This window comes from Electrophorus electricus, chromosome 10 (assembly GCF_041902795.1).
Source record: "Electrophorus electricus isolate QZ-2024a chromosome 10, ASM4190279v1, whole genome shotgun sequence".
NCBI classification, from domain to species: Eukaryota; Metazoa; Chordata; class Actinopteri; order Gymnotiformes; family Gymnotidae; genus Electrophorus; species Electrophorus electricus.
Window position 1 is genome coordinate 343,157 of NC_137506.1, and position 17,538 is coordinate 360,694.

Genomic DNA, 17,538 nt, shown 5'->3' on the forward strand with positions numbered 1-17,538 from the left:
GTGGATCAGGTTCACTCAAGCACCAGGCCAACAGGAACAATTAAAATCACAAAATTACCTTTCCATGCAGTTATTATTAGTCGTCCCAAGAACATGCAGACTGCACATGATTCTGTAACAGGAGTCCCGCACGTCATCCACTGGCAAACATGAGAAAGAAAAAAATCATACTAATACATGAATACATTAATCATATTAATACATGAATACATTAATCATATTAATGAAGACAAGAGATGCAGTCGGTATGAAATGGATAAAAAAATCTGTCATCTAAACATGGGAGCTGACAATCGTATCCAAAAGCTTTAAATGAGGTTGGTGCGGATCAGGCGCTTTATGCACACCCGTATGAAAGGATGAGTGCTTTTCAGTTCGCATTTAATCTACAGGTAAAAATTTATTAAAACTTTGAAATAAAAAACCCCTCCTGCCATGTGAGCATCCTGTCAGTATCTAGAGGGATTCAGCACAAGCTTTGTATGACCTGCAGGCAGAAAGGGTAAGCCACACCAGGAGGAGGCGCCAGTAAGCTGAACAGCGGTCCTAGGGATCAGGGAGATTTGCCTGGCACAGAAACACCCATGCGTTAATGAATGGAAACGCCATGGAAACGCTCCATCAGGCAGTGGCAGGACCCTGGGGCAGTAAGACGGGTCTCACCCCCGCAGGGAGAGACAGCGACAGAAGCTACTGAAGCTGGGAAAGAACATTCTGAGTTAATACAAATGCGTTGCCATTCACTCATCTTTCATCAGTAAGTCTGTCTTTCAACTTAAGTCTCAATTCAACATTTTGTCAAAGCAGCTTTACAGGAGTCAGGTCTAGAGACAGGTCTGGGCTCAGGTCTGGGCTCAGGTCTGGGCTCAGGTCTGGGCTCAGGTCTGGGCTCAGGTCTGGGCTCAGGTCTGGGGCAGTAATGAGGAAGATGAGGGCAACAGCATCAAGGACAAACTCCCTCCAGTTTAAGGAACAAAACGTAGGAGGACCAGACTCATGAGAAACTCGTCCTCCTTTGGGTGTCACTGGATAACAACTATCAAATAAAAGCTCATCCATCCATTCGTCCATCCATCCACCCCTTTCTCCAGATGACCTACCGATCAGTTCTGATAAGTCCTGGAAGTGCCCAGCGTGCAGGAACAGGGCAGTCAGTATAGGAAGCAGAACCGTGGTGGTGTACGTCAGTGGTCGGTCATCTGTGTCCCGCCCCCTGCTCTGGCTGATTGGCTGCGCAGCCACACCCTCAGCCGTCAGCTCCAGATCTTCTGCCGCGTCCTCAAAGAATGAGCACAGCACTGACCACCCACTCCCTCCTGCTGACGTCCTCACCGCCCTACGCATAAAAGAAGTACTTCATCCCCAAATGCTCATGTTGTAAAACACAAGTGAAAGTTTACAGGGGCCCTGTATGCTAGCGCTGAACGCAGTCCTTGAACCAAACATGGATGATTCTTCAGCCCACTGTCAGGAATACAGGAATAAGAGGATGGAAGGACAGGAAGGATCAAGATCGCGTGGTTGGCTCTCCAGAGCACAATTACCACGGCGGCCTACGTCTGACAGAACTGCTGGCGTTTCATTTGGAAACCAGGTCGTGACTCGGAAGGGAATCTGACATACATTAAAAAGGATCAATTCAAACTACAGCATGAGTTCAGAGTGATGGTCTATTCAGGTGAATCGCAGGGAGTTTTTTGATGACAAGCAATCAACTGAGCACAAGCTACAATATTCAATCCAAAGTGATATCATCCAGGAGACAGACACCTTTGTGGAAATCGGCATCCAGGAGCAAAACTGAGTTCACATGATAAATAAGGGCATGCTAACTTCTGCCCCTAGCTGGCAGTCTCTGTTAAGCATGTTAGTGTTAGAATGAACACACATGAAGGGGTACAGTTCAAGCATTCTTGAGTACTGCTACTGAACAGTCATGCCACCGCACAGTGTTGTTCTATAAAAAACCACAAAAGAGCCTAAAAATATGTCATAGTCCAAGCATGTACGTTTCATACAAAAAGTATAAATTATTTACACTTAGCAGACAGTATAACCCAAAGTGAGGGTTAAGGGTCTTGCTCGGGGGCCCAACACTGGCAAATTGGCAGCGGTGGGACTTGAACTGGCAACCTTCTGTCTTAACTGCTGAGCCCTGCCCAATTATATTTGAGTTGATTAATAAATTATTCTTCCTTAACATATATAGTATTTCATATTTGAAAACATATTTATATTGTATATGGCCTGTACGTGTGTCGTGTGTAAAGGTGGAAACAAATATGGAAATATATCCAGCACTATTCTAGAAAATCTCAGGGAATAAGACTTTTCTGAAATGGTGGGAATTTGATTGAACGGAGCATTATGGTGCCACCTACCTGCCATCTAGAGACTGTGCAAGCATCTGCAGACAGCTCACCAAAGACTGAGTATCTGTACCTGAAGGCATAACACACACACACACACACACACACACACACACACACACACACACACACACACACACACACACACACACAAATGAGAAAAAAAAAAAAGATAATGCAGTAGTTTGCTGATGGAGTTAGATTAAATTGATTAGATTAGTTAGACTAGATAGATCAGATTGATTAGATTATATTAGTTAGACAGATTATATTAGTTAGATAGATTAGTTTAGTTAGATTAGTTAGATTATATTAGTTAGATTAGATTAGATTCAACTATCAGCAAAATTACAAAGATCTCTGTCATCCACTCAGACACGAGGAACGCACTGACTAAGCGGCTCTACCAGGACTGAGTGAGGATAATGGAGCACGGCAGAGCTACGGTACGCATGTCACCTCGAAACACTCAAATCAATCAAACGCAAAATAAATGAAATATGAGATATGCTTTCAGTTCATTTTTTATGTTTTTTTAAGTACAGGGACACACAAGCAAAATGTGAATGAAATAAACTGAAGCAAGAAAGATAAGAGATGTGTGTGTGTGTGTGTGTGTGTGTGTGAGAGAGGAGATTCCCACCCACATCTGCCCTTACCGAAGAGTGATGTTTGTGTGTGTGTGTGTGTGTTGAGACTCCCACCCACACCTGCCCTTACAGAGGAGTGACGTGTGTGTGTGTGTGTGTAAGGAGACTCCCACCCACACCTGCCCTTACCGAGGAGTGACGTGTGTGTGAGGGTGTGTGTGTGTGTGTGTGTGTGTGTGTGTGTGTGTGTGTGAAAGGAGACTCCCACCCACACCTGCCCTTACCGAGGAGTGACGTGTGTGTGAGGGTGTGTGTGTGTGTGTGTGTGTGTGTGTGTGTGTGTGTGTGTGTGTGAAAGGAGACTCCCACCCACACCTGCCCTTACCGAGGAGTGACGTGTGTGTGTGAGTGTGTGTGTTGAGACTCCCACCCACACCTGCTCTTACCGAGGAGTGACGTCTTGGCCCTTGCTAGTCCTGCTAGTTTAACAAACAGACTGGAAAACAGCAAGAGGACATGGATGGAGAAGTCACTTCAGCAGACAAGATCTTCAAACACAGCACTGGAAAAGCCTCCCAAAGAGAGACGCCATCACCCGGACACACAACATGTCACCCAAAAGGCACATTACCCAGAAACCATCTCCTTCTCCTTATAGGTGGCATGACCGCTGTCGCCAAGGGGACATGGGGCCCTGGACAGGAAGTAGAGGTGATGATTCTTAAAGTATTGACCAACTAGAGGCAGTATCACCTGCATAGGAGGAGGGAAATAAAATGACAACCAGAATTAATGACATGAACCACAACAGGAAATAACAGATTTTATATACATTTTAAAAATCAGATCTTAACAAAAATACCAGAACTGAAAAGCTTCATAACAAAGATCATAAAGAAATGGTGATGCTGACATGGAAATCTGTCATTTCGCTGGGTGACGGGACCCGTATCACTAACGGGACAAATCCGCCAGACGACACTAGAATCTGTACATAAGGAATCCTCACGTCTTAACGCCGAAAATGTGTGGAAAACACTGAAAATGTACAGCGAACCTTAATGAAGAAATAAACCTGCTCTTCATGAGTCACTGTGTCTGTTCTGCCCATCTGCCCTCGAGCTTGCAGACCCCCTGCAACACACACACACACACACACACACACACACACACACACACACACACACACACACACACACACACACACAGAAAGAGAGTTACACATGCACACATACATATAATTCAGAAACCCACTGGTGTGTGACCCCGGTCATTTCTTATCTGCCACTGGCAATCCGACAGTACAGAGATCAATTCCATTTTTCTTTCAAGCCTTTGAGGCAGGAAACACTTTATAATTTATGAATTTCACATTTAAATTCAGCAGGTCATCTTGTAAGCAGTTACCAGAGTTCATGGGTCATTAATGCGGTACGTGGCCGTATCAGAGCCCGTGCCGCTGTGAGTCTCCAGAGAGGAGAAGCTGCTCTTTACCGTGTATACGAGATCATACGAACCTTCCTCTTATCAAAAAACACCCACACATTTACTCAGAAACTATTGTCATTTTTTCTGTGTCTAATCAACAACGCTCACAACAGGACACGATTCCAATACTAATGGGAGGGGGGCTGTCATTTCTGAACCCAGGAAACAGCAGGACGCGCCCAGCACGGACGCACCCAGCACGGACGCACCCAGCTCCAGCATCTTCTCCTGGATTTGCTCGGTGCAGGACAGCACCTCCTGGAGCAGACAGTAGGCAAAGCGTCCAGCAGCGGCAGGACAGTCCAAGTCCAAAGACGTTTTCTCCCTAAACAAACATGCGCGCGCGCGAGCACACACACACGCACACACACACACGTGCATATACGCACACAAATGCACAGACACGCACATGTGCATACACATACACAAGCACACACACACACGTGCATACATGCGTACACACACACACACACACACACACACACACACACACACACACACACACACACACACACAGCAGAGCGGGGAGAACACTGCCTTAACTGATGAAAGCTGCTCTCAAAACCACTGAAGTGTAAAAATCATCTGAACTGTTCAAAAAACCCTCTAGAAATGACACTCAGCTCAGCTCTGCTATCTTTCAACCATCTTTGTGTGCTACCTTTCAGAAAAAGCAAGCACACCCAAGTAGGACCAAGGTGAATACAGACTTCCCTGGTCTCAGCGATTTGGGCCAACCAGGCAACAAAAATCACTGCAGATATCACCAGTGGAACTGTTCAACAGTAGGAGCAAGGATGTCGTTGTGAGCTCCAATCCTCCGAACCATCGTCCTCACCTCCACACCTCGTAGCCATTGATGTGGAAGAACCTGAACACATCCTGAGCGCTTTCTCTCAGTGGATTCTTCTCCCTGGAACTCAGCGCACCATATGGCACCAGCAGGTGGTGACTGCCCCCTCCTGGGCACAGGCGGTTATTGCACTGTTATCACACAGCAGAGGACTGAAATATTTTATTACAAATAAAAAACATAACTGCTGTAAGATGCAAAGAATTGTTAGTGTAGGATTTTATGAAGATTTATTTAAAGTTTCACACTCCTAAACCTTTAACTTACACTAATGATCCATAATTGAGCCTTTACCATGAAAAACCATAATCAGTTATAGTTTAGTTTTAATTTTGTACAACCTGTACATTAAAATGCTAAATATGCTTTATTTCACTTACCTTACTTCATGTGGGCATTTAAAAATAATATTTGCAATAATGCTTTGCATTCTTGTTTATATTTTTGTAGATTGCAGAAAAACAGTATATGGACAGTGTATGTTTTTTTTTTGTTTGTTTCAAGGGCTCAATTGATAACGAATCATATTATCCAAGGAGAGACACTGTATGTATTAAAAAACCTTTAGCCTGAAGTTCCTCTAGTTTCCTCTTGGCCCAGATATTGTGGTAGTTCTCTGCTAGCAGCTCCGCCATAGCCTGTAATGCCAGAACAGGAATAAGGGGGCGACAGTGAGCATTCATGGTACCACAACAGAGCAGGCTGAAAGCTCAGGGTGTATGAGGACTGGGTTGAAAACCCTCTGCTAGCCAGACACACTTACATACTGATCCCAGGTCAGCGTGATGCAGCTGGTGTCTGCTGGTTTGGGACTGAACATGGAGGTTCCCTCAAAGGACAGCTGATAGCAGACGGATAACAAAGACAGATTATGAGGTTTTCAGTCCCATGAAACGACTGTGATTAGGACTGCTGGTCAGTGTCAAGTGGCCCATCTTGGTAGCTATTGATCTGATTGGCTACCCCACGGCAGCTGCTCCCCTGATTGGCTACAACATGGCAACTTCTCCTCTGATTGGCTACCACATGGCATCTGCTCCTCTGATTGGCTACCGCGTGGCAGCTGCTCCTCCGATTGGCTACCGTATGGCAGCTGTGAACACACCTCAGTTCCCTGAGATCAATGGGTTGTGTTGATCAGAGAAAACTCTAACACATTACCAACCCGGCAACACAAGGCAGATTTATTTGTGTAGCACCTTTCATTCAAACACACATTACACAGTCTGTGACAGGTGTTGACTGGGAACCTTCACACACCGCTACCTGCCCAGCCTGCGAGATCCTCCTGGCAGGGTTGTGAAGGGCCATCGACTCCCCCTCCTTCATCTTCTCGATGGTCCAACCCATGACCAGCATGCTTTTCACCGTCTCTTTAATGGCTCCTCTGTAGATTTCCTTATCCTGAGGCCAAGGTCATCCAAGGGGGGAAACAGCAGAGCAACGGAAATAACACTATCAGACCGAACGGGAATAATACCACCAGACCGAACGGGAATAGCACTATCAGACTGAATGGAAATAACACTACCAGACCGAACGGGAATAACACCACCAGACCGAACGGGAATAACACTATCAGACCGAACGGGAATAATACCACCAGACCGAACGGGAATAATACCACCAGACCGAACGGGAATAACACTATCAGACTGAATGGGAATAACACTATCAGAGCAAACGAGAATAACACCACCAGACCGAACGGGAATAACACCACCAGACCGAACGGGAATAACACTACCAGACCGAATGGAAAATAACACTATCAGACCGAATGGAAAATAACACCACCAGACCGAACGAGAATAACACCACCAGACCGAACCGGAATAACACCACCAGACCGAACCGGAATAACACCACCAGACCGAACGAGAATAATACCACCAGACCGAACGGAAATAACACCATCAGACTGAATGGAAATAACAAAATCAGAGCGAACGAGAATAACACCACCAGAGTGAACGGGAATAACACTACCAGACCGAACGGGAATAACACCACCAGACCGAACGGGAATAACACCACCAGACCGAACGGGAATAACACCACCAGACCGAACGGGAATAACACCACCAGACCGAACGGGAATAACACTACCAGACTGAATGGAAATAACAAAATCAGAGCGAACGAGAATAACACCACCAGAGCGAACGGGAATAACACTACCAGACCGAATGGAAAATAACACTACCAGACCGAACGGGAATAACACCACCAGACCGAACGGGAATAACACCACCAGACCGAACGGGAATAACACCACCAGACTGAATGGAAATAACAAAATCAGACCGAACGAGAATAACACCACCAGACCGAACGTGAATAACACTACCAGACTAAATGGAAATAACACCACCAGACCGAACGGGAATAATACCATCAGACTGAATGGAAATAACACAATCAGAGCGAACGAGAATAACACCACCAGAGTGAACGGGAATAACACTACCAGACCGAACGGGAATAACACCACCAGACCGAACGGGAATAACACCACCAGACCGAACGGGAATAACACCACCAGACCGAACGGGAATAACACCACCAGACCGAACGGGAATAACACTACCAGACTGAATGGAAATAACAAAATCAGAGCGAACGAGAATAACACCACCAGAGCGAACGGGAATAACACTACCAGACCGAATGGAAAATAACACTACCAGACCGAACGGGAATAACACCACCAGACCGAACGGGAATAACACCACCAGACCGAACGGGAATAACACCACCAGACTGAATGGAAATAACAAAATCAGACCAAACGAGAATAACACCACCAGACCGAACGTGAATAACACTACCAGACTAAATGGAAATAACACCACCAGACCGAACGGGAATAATACCATCAGACTGAATGGAAATAACACAATCAGAGCGAACGGGAATAACACTACCAGACCGAACGGGAATAACACTACCAGACCGAATGGAATATAACACTATCAAACAGAATGTGAATAACACCACCAAACAGAATGTGAATAACACCACCAGACCGAACGGGAATAACACTACCAGACTGAATGGAAATAACTATCAGAGCGAACGAGAATAACACCACCAGAGCGAACGGGAATAACACTACCAGACCGAATGGAAAATAACACTATCAGACCGAAGGAGAAAAACACCACCAGACCGAACCGGAATAACACCACCAGACTGAACAGGAATAACACCACCAGACCGAACGGGAATAACACCACCAGACCGAACGAGAATAATACCACCAGACCGAACGGGAATAACAAAATCAGAGCGAACGAGAATAACACCACCAGAGCGAACGGGAATAACACTACCAGACCGAACGGAAATAACACCACCAGACCGAACGGGAATAACACCACCAGACCGAACGGGAATAACACCACCAGACCGAACGGGAATAACACTACCAGACTGAATGGAAATAACAAAATCAGAGCGAACGAGAATAACACCACCAGAGCGAACGGGAATAACACTACCAGACCGAATGGAAAATAACACCACCAGACCGAACGGGAATAACACCACCAGACCGAACGGGAATAACACCACCAGACCGAACGGGAATAACACCACCAGACTGAACGGGAATAACACCACCAGACCGAACGGGAATAACACTACCAGACTGAATGGAAATAACAAAATCAGAGCGAACGAGAATAACACCACCAGAGCGAACGGGAATAACACTACCAGACCGAATGGAAAATAACACCACCAGACCGAACGGGAATAACACCACCAGACCGAACGGGAATAACACATACCAGACCGAACGGGAATAACACCACCAGACCGAACGGGAATAACACCACCAGACCGAACGGGAATAACACTATCAGACTGAATGGAAAATAACACCACCAGACCGAACGGGAATAACACCACCAGACCGAACGGGAATAACACATACCAGACCGAACGGGAATAACACCACCAGACCGAACGGGAATAACACCACCAGACCGAACGGGAATAACACTATCAGACTGAATGGAAAATAACACCACCAGACCGAACGGGAATAACACCACCAGACCGAACGGGAATAACACATACCAGACCGAACGGGAATAACACCACCAGACCGAATGGGAATAACACCACCAGACCGAACGGGAATAACACTATCAGACTGAATGGAAAATAACACTATCAGACTGAATGGAAAATAACACTATCAGACTGAATGGAAAATAACACCACCAGACCGAACGAGAATAACACCACCAGACCGAACGGGAATAACACCACCAGACCGAACGGGAATAACACTATCAAACAGAATGTGAATAACACCATCAGAGCGAACGGAAATAACACAATCAGACCGAATGGGAATAACACTAACACTATCAGACTGAATGGCAATAACACTATCAGACTGAACAAAAATAACACTATCAAACAGAATGGGAATAACACTATCAGACAGAACGGAAATAACACCATCAGACAGAATGGGAATAACACTATCAAACTGAATGGAAACAAGAATGTTTAGAATCATTTGAATCCTTTAGATTTCAATAATTTACTGAACTTTAAATAAACATACTATACTGAACACAACACTCTACTGAACTATACTATACTAAACAGAAACAAGACAATTGCTTGAACTTTTTAGAAATACTTTTCAACAAAAATGTTCATGCATGTGTGTATGCATATATGAGTTTGTGTGTGTGTGTGTGTGCGCATGTGTGTGTATGTGCATGTACGTATTTGTGCATGTGTGCACGTGTGCGCGCAGGTGTGTGTGTGTGTGTGCGTGTGTGTGTGTGTGGGTGTGTGTGCGCAGGTGTGTGTGTGTGTGTGTGTGTGTGTGTGTGTGTGTGGGTGTGTGTGCACAGGTGTGTGTGTGTGTGTACATACTTACTTTCTCTGATAAGGCTCTGTAAGGCTTCAAGAGTGGATGAACTTTCGAGCTCTCACACAACTGTTCCCCATGGACCCAACCATTAGCAAACTGCCACAAAACACCACATCCAACATTCTACATACTCAACTAATGAATTACATTTCAATACAATAATCTGTACGATTATTCTTCAAAAGACAAACTTTGAGAGTTTGTTATAATCTGTTTTCCAAGTGCCATAGTGAAGCCCATGATGTGTGTCCTGAACCCAGAGGTTCCCACCTTCTCCAGGGACCACTTCTCATGAGTGTGCTCCGCATACTTATTCATCACGTGCTCCAGGCCCTCGGCCACCAACACGCTGGAAAAGGTCACCGAAATCACACACTACACCACAGGAATAGCGCAGCCATTCATCAGACATTTCCAACAGAGTAGCTACTAAATAAAATCACACACTTGCTGTCTGTGAATCATCTGACCCATGTGAACACTTATTATTAAAAAAAGAACACAAAATCAATACACAATGTCCATTATAGGGAATTATAGAAAAGGGGTTTTACAACTGTGAATTTCAATTACATTGCCCAGAAGATGGCGCTGTCCGTATTCTTTACTTACTTGGAGGTATCCAGCGGCTGAGGACAGAACTGGACCTGGGCGTGCAGGAAGGACTGTGGGTCCGCTGTTGCAGTGCTGTCGGGCTCGGTGTGGTCCGGAGGCAGGGCGGCACACACAGCGTGTAGGCAGCCCACGGACAGGCTGACCAGCTCCGCGTGGTATGGCTGGACAGGTCCAAAACAATGGCCATCTTCCATATTGTCTACTACATACTACTGATTGGACCCCAAATCTGTATTCAGCATGCAACCAAATGCATTTTTCCAGTACGGAGAAGATACCCGGATCACATACTACTTATGCCAAGTGTTCCAGTAGACGAACAGAGCCATCTTTGGAAAATCTTTCATGAGTGGGCAGAACCTTCATACGTTCGCGCAACCTCGTAGTATGGTTTGCGTTTACTGGATACTGCTGGATACTACTACAGGGACCAGTGTGCAGTATCCAGCATACTGAGGGCAGTATGAAATCTTTCCAACATAACCAGTAACTTTTAGAGGTCAGCCTGTTGTGCTCTGCGGTGTGTAGGTAAATACTTTGCAATTATCTAAATATTTTTGTGCGCTGTGTTCAGTTTTAGCAGTTAAAACAGTAATCTACTGTAATCTAAAACAGGGATCTACTCCACTGTAGTGTAGATCAGGGCCCTACTTCACCGTGGTGTAGACTATACTATAATCTAAAACAGGGATCTACTCCACTGTAATCTAAAACAGGGATCTACTCTACTGTAGATCAGGAATCACCAGCTGTCATACTTGAATGCAATGATACTTCAGGGTTTAGTATTGTTACTAACCATAGAATTTTGCTGTAGTCAAAATGCAAGACACATCAAAATATCATAAGATATCATTAGCGTTAGCTGTTAGCAGTTAGCGTTAGCTGTTAGTTGAATGTTAGCTGCTAGCTGAGCGGTTAGCTGTTAGCAGTTAGCGTTAGCTGTTAGCTGAGCGGTTAGCTGCTAGCTGAGCGGTTAGCTGCTAGCTGAGCGGTTAGCTGCTAGCTGAGCGGTTAGCTGCTAGCTGAGCGTTAACTGCTAGCTGAGCGTTAGCTGCTAGCTGAGCGGTTAGCTGCTAGCTGAAAGGTTAGCTGCTAGCTGAGAGTTTAGCTGTTAGCTGAGCGGTTAGCTGCTAGCTGAGCGTTAACTGCTAGCTGAGCGATAGCTGTTAGCTGAGCGGTTAGCTGCTAGCTGAGCGGTTAGCTGCTAGCTGAGCGTTAGCTGCTGCCTGACCCCACACCTTTTTGATTAGAGCTCTGAATATCCCCCAAAACAGCTTCCTGGCCAGCTGCAGCTCCTCCTGCTTGGCGGAGCCACAACCATCCGGTGAACCGGTTGTGCAGTAGTACTTCCAGTTCCTTTCATAGTGATTGGTCAAAAGCTGTAAAGGGGAATGTCACAGCGGGAAGAGAAGAAGGAACTCTTATTGGATCATTCATATTCATATTAAATTCATAATCACTTTGGAGTTCAAGTAAGAAAATTAAGACCTTAAGTGGCATCTTGGTGTCTCCTGACAACTGTGGAACATCTAACACCAGACTCTTTAGTAGGTTCTGCAGCAGGGAGGGCTTCATGTTTCTGCAGCAAAACGTCAACACACAAGCTAATAAAGACCCCCAAACACCAACGCACTCACATCAGCAGGGAAACTCTTGTTTTAGTAGAAAACGCCGGTTCGGCTCCTGGCGCCACGTGGCAGGTTACGTGTGTGAGAGGTGGGAACAGACAGCACCCGCACCCGCACACGGAGAGCAGGCAGGCCTGGATGGAGTCCCTCTGGGCCTTGGTAAGGCTGTTGGCTTTGGAGAGCTGGTACAGGGCTTGTAGGAGCCCGTCCACGGGGCCCGAGTGGAGCGGAGGGGGCCCACAGAGCAAGAACGAACACTGACACAGCAGCGGCAGCACAGACACACACAGGTAACGGTTCAGGGCCAGGGCCATGTCTGTACCACCCAGACCAGCCTAGACACACACACACACACACACACACACACACAGAGAGGGTGTGACGGGACAGGGAGCAGGAAAGACAGAGGGGTGAGAGACCAAGAGAGGAGATGGAGAGGGAGGTGAGGCGGTGTTACAGGGTGTGAGGAGGTGAGGCGGTGTTACAGGGTGTGAGGGGGTGAGGGTGTGTGAGGGGGTGTTACAGGGTGTGAGGGGGTGAGGGTGTGTGAGGCGGTGTTACAGGGTGTGAGGAGGTGAGGCGGTGTTACAGGGTGTGAGGGGGTGAGGGTGTGTGAGGGGGTGTTACAGGGTGTGAAGGGGTGTGAGGGTGTGTGAGGGGGTGTTACAGGGTGTGAGGGGGTGAGGGTGTGTGAGGGGGTGTTACAGGGTGTGAAGGGGTGTGAGGGTGTGTGAGGGGGTGTTACAGGGTGTGAGGGGGTGAGGGTGTGTGAGGGGGTGTTACAGGGTGTGAGGGGGTGAGGGTGTGTGAGGGGGTGTTACAGGGTGTGAGGGGGTGAGGGTGTGTGAGGGGGTGTTACAGGGTGTGAAGGGGTGTGAGGGGATGTGAGAGAGCGTGAGAGTGTGTGAGGCAGTATGAGAGAGTGTAAGGGGTGTGAGGGGGTGTGAGTGTGTGTGAGGGGGTGTGAGGGAAACCAGGAGGGGGTGAGTAACTCCTCACAAAAATAATGTCATAAGATGATGTCATATTGTGCCTGTGTTCTACTAATCCATGACGCTCACAGTGTCCATGGAAACAGCAGCCTGCAGGTCAGGCAGGAAGCCATTCTGGAGTAGGCGGAGCAGGAATTGCTGATCCTGGATTCCGTAGACACGGTCCAGGAATAGCACCATGGATGCTTTATGATCCGGACAGAACACCCTGGACATGTCTGGCTCCATGACGGAACCATCTGGAACGGGAGTGATTCACACTGGGTTAGTTGTCCTACATTCAGCCGCAGTCCGTTTCTTTGGCTCAGCGCGATACTTTGCAACATGAAAGGAGAAACTACAGAAACCTGATTATCCAACAGTGTCAAAACTACAGATAAAATCCCTCAAGAGATCTCAGACTGTTATCCTGTAGGAGGACATTTCGATTTAGACCGCACTCACTTATTTTGGCGTGCCAAAATCTTTCACGAGTTATTAAATGTTTTGATCCACAGAGAGTAAAGGAATGTGGTGAGAATGGTGTGGTGAACACCTGGATCCACACAGGGGAGAGACAGAGGCAAACTAAGGATTCCCTCCAGATCCTCCACGGAAATCAGGGACCTCAAGATCACCCTGATGCGTATAGCTTCACCCTTCCCTGCCTCTATCAGCTACACACACACACACACACACACACACACACACCTCGGAATAAACGTCACTAATGTTGCACAAAATGTTACAATATTATAATCAGGCCGAGAAAAGAGGGAAAACATTAAAACTGGTCACTGAGATTTGTAAGACTCATAAGGCCACAGCTTTGCTGCGCTAAGCGTTCTAGTAGTGGCTCTGTGCTGCAGTTACAAACTCTGGACTGTGGAACACACGTGTGTTTCTGGGGCGCATCGTCCCATCAGGTCTACAAGAGCCGAGTAGAAAGTCATAATGGCGTGACCAACGTGGATGATGTCATCGTCATCATCATCATCAAGGGTATCCCTATGGCATAAGTTGGGGGGGGGGGGGTTAAACAAACAAACTCAGTATATCAGCAATTAGAGAGAGAGAGAGAGAGACAGAGAGAGAGACAGAGAGCGAGAGACTAACAGTGTACTTCTAGAGTGGTAAGCTTTGGAGGAACCACCCCTCCTTGGGTCTTCAGAGATCCTGATGGCTTCCTCCATTGTTGCTAAGAGACCATTTCCTCCCTCGCCCTGCAGGGCGGGGCCAAAGCACTCCGGATGACGAATCAGAAGCCTCACCACCACGTAAGCACTTTCTTGCACACTTTCACCTGCACAAGGAAAATGTCGCAACTAACAGAGGGCCGCAAAAACAAAGATTTTTTGTTTGTTTGTTTTGAACGGTACTTAATCTATGAACATACCACACCACACCTTTAATACACGCAAAGCGGTCTTGGCAACACTTTATTGTGCCTTTAATGTCTTCTTGCGGATTTGTACACAGAGACTGTATATGCTGTAATTCAGGTCTCACCGTTGCAGAAGACAGCGGAGCGTAGGAAGTTCAGATAACGCTCCCCCTCGACGGGATTCCAGCCGATGTCTGGGTATCCTTTAGAGAGCATCAGAGCACAGCTACGCACGCCGCAGCCCGCGAGACACTGCACCACCTACGGCAACACGACACAGGGGAGACCTTTTCCACATGAGAATCGAAGAATCACAGTAACGTCATTGTGTGAAACTGGGACATAAAGAAAGAAGGAGAAATACACATACGCAGAGAGAGAGAGAGAGAGAGAGGGAGCATGACTCGGCAGGTATGACCTTGTCCAGGTGCGGCTCTGTCAGGCGCAGGGCCAGCTCGTAGTTGTCCATCACGGACGCCGCCGTCACGTCCAGCGGCGTGCACCCTCGCATGGACGGGGATGCTGGTGGCAGGGAAGATATTCACAAGCTGAGCAGGAGGACACTGTCCCTAGAATTGGACACACTCAGGCGGGACGTCGTCTCTTTGTGTTTTGGCGCCGGGAACAAATGTTATTAGTTTCCCTTAAAGCAAAAGAGACAAACCTAATTTACTTCTGAGAGTAAGTTTTTCAGAGATGAGCTCTCACTGAACTAAATCTTTCTCCTGATAGTGGAAGATAAAGATCAGGGATATGTGATGTGTGGACGACTAAAGTATGGCGCTGGTCAAAAGGTGAGGTTTCATTTGCAATGAATGTAACATCATTATTTTGTGGATAAGAAGTCAGAAACTAGAAATATTCCTCTGTGTCCTAAATGCCTCGGACGCAGCACCCACATGTATTAGGATCTCTGCTGGTTTTCCTCAGACGTTCTGTGGTCTCACCTGGTCTCAGGAGAAAAGCTCGAGCCCACAGAGTCAAGACAGATTACGAATTCATGAGTGTGTGACGAGACCGAGACAACTGCTGCATGGTCAGAGAAGTGCGGAGCGTACCGAGACCCACGCCGCTGTGGTCCAGCAGGTAACTCAGGTGGTCGAACATGGCCTTCTGGTTCTGGCGGCTGATCCGACAGAAGTAACACAGGAACCGGCAGCAGTTTGCCACCATCTTTGGGAACGCGATCTCCTTGAGATGCAAATAAAGTTTTTACTCCTGATGTATCAAAACAGCACACAGTTTGTCTCACTGCCTTACATGGTTCAAGTTGTTATGCTATAATTTCAATACATGATTTAAAGATTAAATAATTGCTTACAGGAGCATTAAATAACTATCTGCATATTGATTATATAATATTAACGAAAGAAAACCACCAGTGTGAACATACAAACATAACAGATGAAGAATGAAGATTGACAACGCTGCGAGTGAAGAAGTGATATCCAAGGACACACACGGTTACCTTGGACTCCCTGGTACCCAGAACATTGACCATCACCTCCATGACGGTCTCGTGCAGACCCAGACTCCTCATCAGGTTCGGGTGCTGGTAGAACACCTTATTGTTCATGATGTCACTGCAGAAGACAGACCACAAGTCCCAAACACGCAGGCAGATCCCAGGTGGTCGCAGATTTAAACACGTGGGGGTTTTTTAACATGAGCTCTTCAGGTGTGGTGCATTTTACAAGCATTCGCAACTCAATTCAAAATCCGTGCCCAGTTGTCATTCCTTAAAATGTACATTTTTAAATATATTCCAGTTGATCTTCTTCCAAGTGTTAAATGCGACGCCCTTCCTTCTTACCCAAGTGCTCTGATCATAAGATGTTCTTCCTTCCTGCCCATCCTGGTCCTGAGCAGAGAGCGGAGCCGTCCCAGCGCCCCCTGCAGGCAGTGCGTGTCCTCCACCGAGCCCTGGCTGATGCAGTAGGCTTTACGCAGGGGGGCGGCCATCTGGCGGGCCATCCCCGCGTACTGCTGGAACAGCAGGCCGAACGCGGCCCGCGCCAGGGCCGGGTCCTCCAACGCTCCCTGCTGGAGCCAGTGCAGCACCGTGCTAGAGATGAGCTGCCTCAGGGGGGCTGCTCAGAACGACAGAGCGCGTGCAGGAGAAAGCGAGGGATGCGGAGCCAAGTGTGCAGAAGGATGGAGGGAGAGAGTGTGGGGGTCAGAGAGAGTGAGAGAATCAGAAAGGGGAATGTGAGGTCAACACGGACGAATGCTGGAAGCCTGAGAATCCTTTTCCAGCACACTGGGAATCACGTTCCCACAAAGGTGCCTGTATTGGTAAACTCAGATGGATATGTTGTTTTATGGTGTGTGTGTTCCTACCAGGTTGGGACACAATGTCTTCTTCAGCAACTCTCGACAGCCTTCTCCTTAAATGGACCACTTTATCTACCAGGACTCTTAATCGAGCCCTGATGGGCAGATGCTCCTCATCTTCAACATCTACGTCTTCATCCACCGCAGCTCCTGGTGAGAACAGTTTCAAGGCTTTCTGTTAGACGCATGCAGGCATCGCGACTGCGGCTTGGTCAGAAAATGTTACTGGCTGAACAGTCAGTCTAGCGCTTCGTGATTGGTCAGTTACCGCAGTGCCTTTTCAGGTCTAGATGGAATTCCCAGAGCAAGTCTTGGATCTCTTCGGGAGATGGGCATTCCTGTGTCTCCTCCCGGAAGTTCAGCAGCAAGTTCATCTGAACATACAGCCGAGAAATACGGA

At 47.1% G+C, this 17,538-nt stretch overlaps 1 protein-coding gene across 9 annotated transcripts in view; it reads right to left on the reverse strand.

The window, feature by feature from the left end:
- ryr2b (ryanodine receptor 2b (cardiac)) overlaps nt 1-17,538 on the reverse strand; it is a 68,200-nt gene that overhangs the window by 26,414 nt on the left and 24,248 nt on the right. For 5 of the 9 annotated variants that reach the window (XM_081722173.1, XM_081722168.1, XM_081722172.1 and 2 more), the window contains exons 37-64: nt 17,407-17,512; nt 17,145-17,288; nt 16,618-16,894; nt 16,273-16,387; nt 15,863-15,995; nt 15,223-15,326; nt 14,930-15,065; nt 14,537-14,723; nt 14,317-14,428; nt 13,977-14,097; nt 13,511-13,680; nt 12,561-12,784; nt 12,310-12,400; nt 12,060-12,200; nt 10,816-10,979; nt 10,474-10,552; nt 10,210-10,299; nt 6,561-6,704; nt 6,064-6,141; nt 5,863-5,938; nt 5,286-5,409; nt 4,642-4,772; nt 4,017-4,093; nt 3,591-3,712; nt 3,406-3,455; nt 2,382-2,442; nt 1,101-1,336; nt 59-140 (exon numbers count right to left, since the gene is read on the reverse strand). In XM_081722173.1, the coding sequence (XP_081578299.1) occupies nt 59-140; nt 1,101-1,336; nt 2,382-2,442; nt 3,406-3,455; nt 3,591-3,712; nt 4,017-4,093; nt 4,642-4,772; nt 5,286-5,409; nt 5,863-5,938; nt 6,064-6,141; nt 6,561-6,704; nt 10,210-10,299; nt 10,474-10,552; nt 10,816-10,979; nt 12,060-12,200; nt 12,310-12,400; nt 12,561-12,784; nt 13,511-13,680; nt 13,977-14,097; nt 14,317-14,428; nt 14,537-14,723; nt 14,930-15,065; nt 15,223-15,326; nt 15,863-15,995; nt 16,273-16,387; nt 16,618-16,894; nt 17,145-17,288; nt 17,407-17,512 (3,575 nt within the window). The remainder of the gene's footprint in view (nt 1-58; nt 141-1,100; nt 1,337-2,381; nt 2,443-3,405; nt 3,456-3,590; nt 3,713-4,016; nt 4,094-4,641; nt 4,773-5,285; nt 5,410-5,862; nt 5,939-6,063; nt 6,142-6,560; nt 6,705-10,209; nt 10,300-10,473; nt 10,553-10,815; nt 10,980-12,059; nt 12,201-12,309; nt 12,401-12,560; nt 12,785-13,510; nt 13,681-13,976; nt 14,098-14,316; nt 14,429-14,536; nt 14,724-14,929; nt 15,066-15,222; nt 15,327-15,862; nt 15,996-16,272; nt 16,388-16,617; nt 16,895-17,144; nt 17,289-17,406; nt 17,513-17,538) is intronic. The other 4 variants (XM_081722174.1, XM_081722171.1, XM_081722169.1 and 1 more) reach the window with 3 other exon arrangements.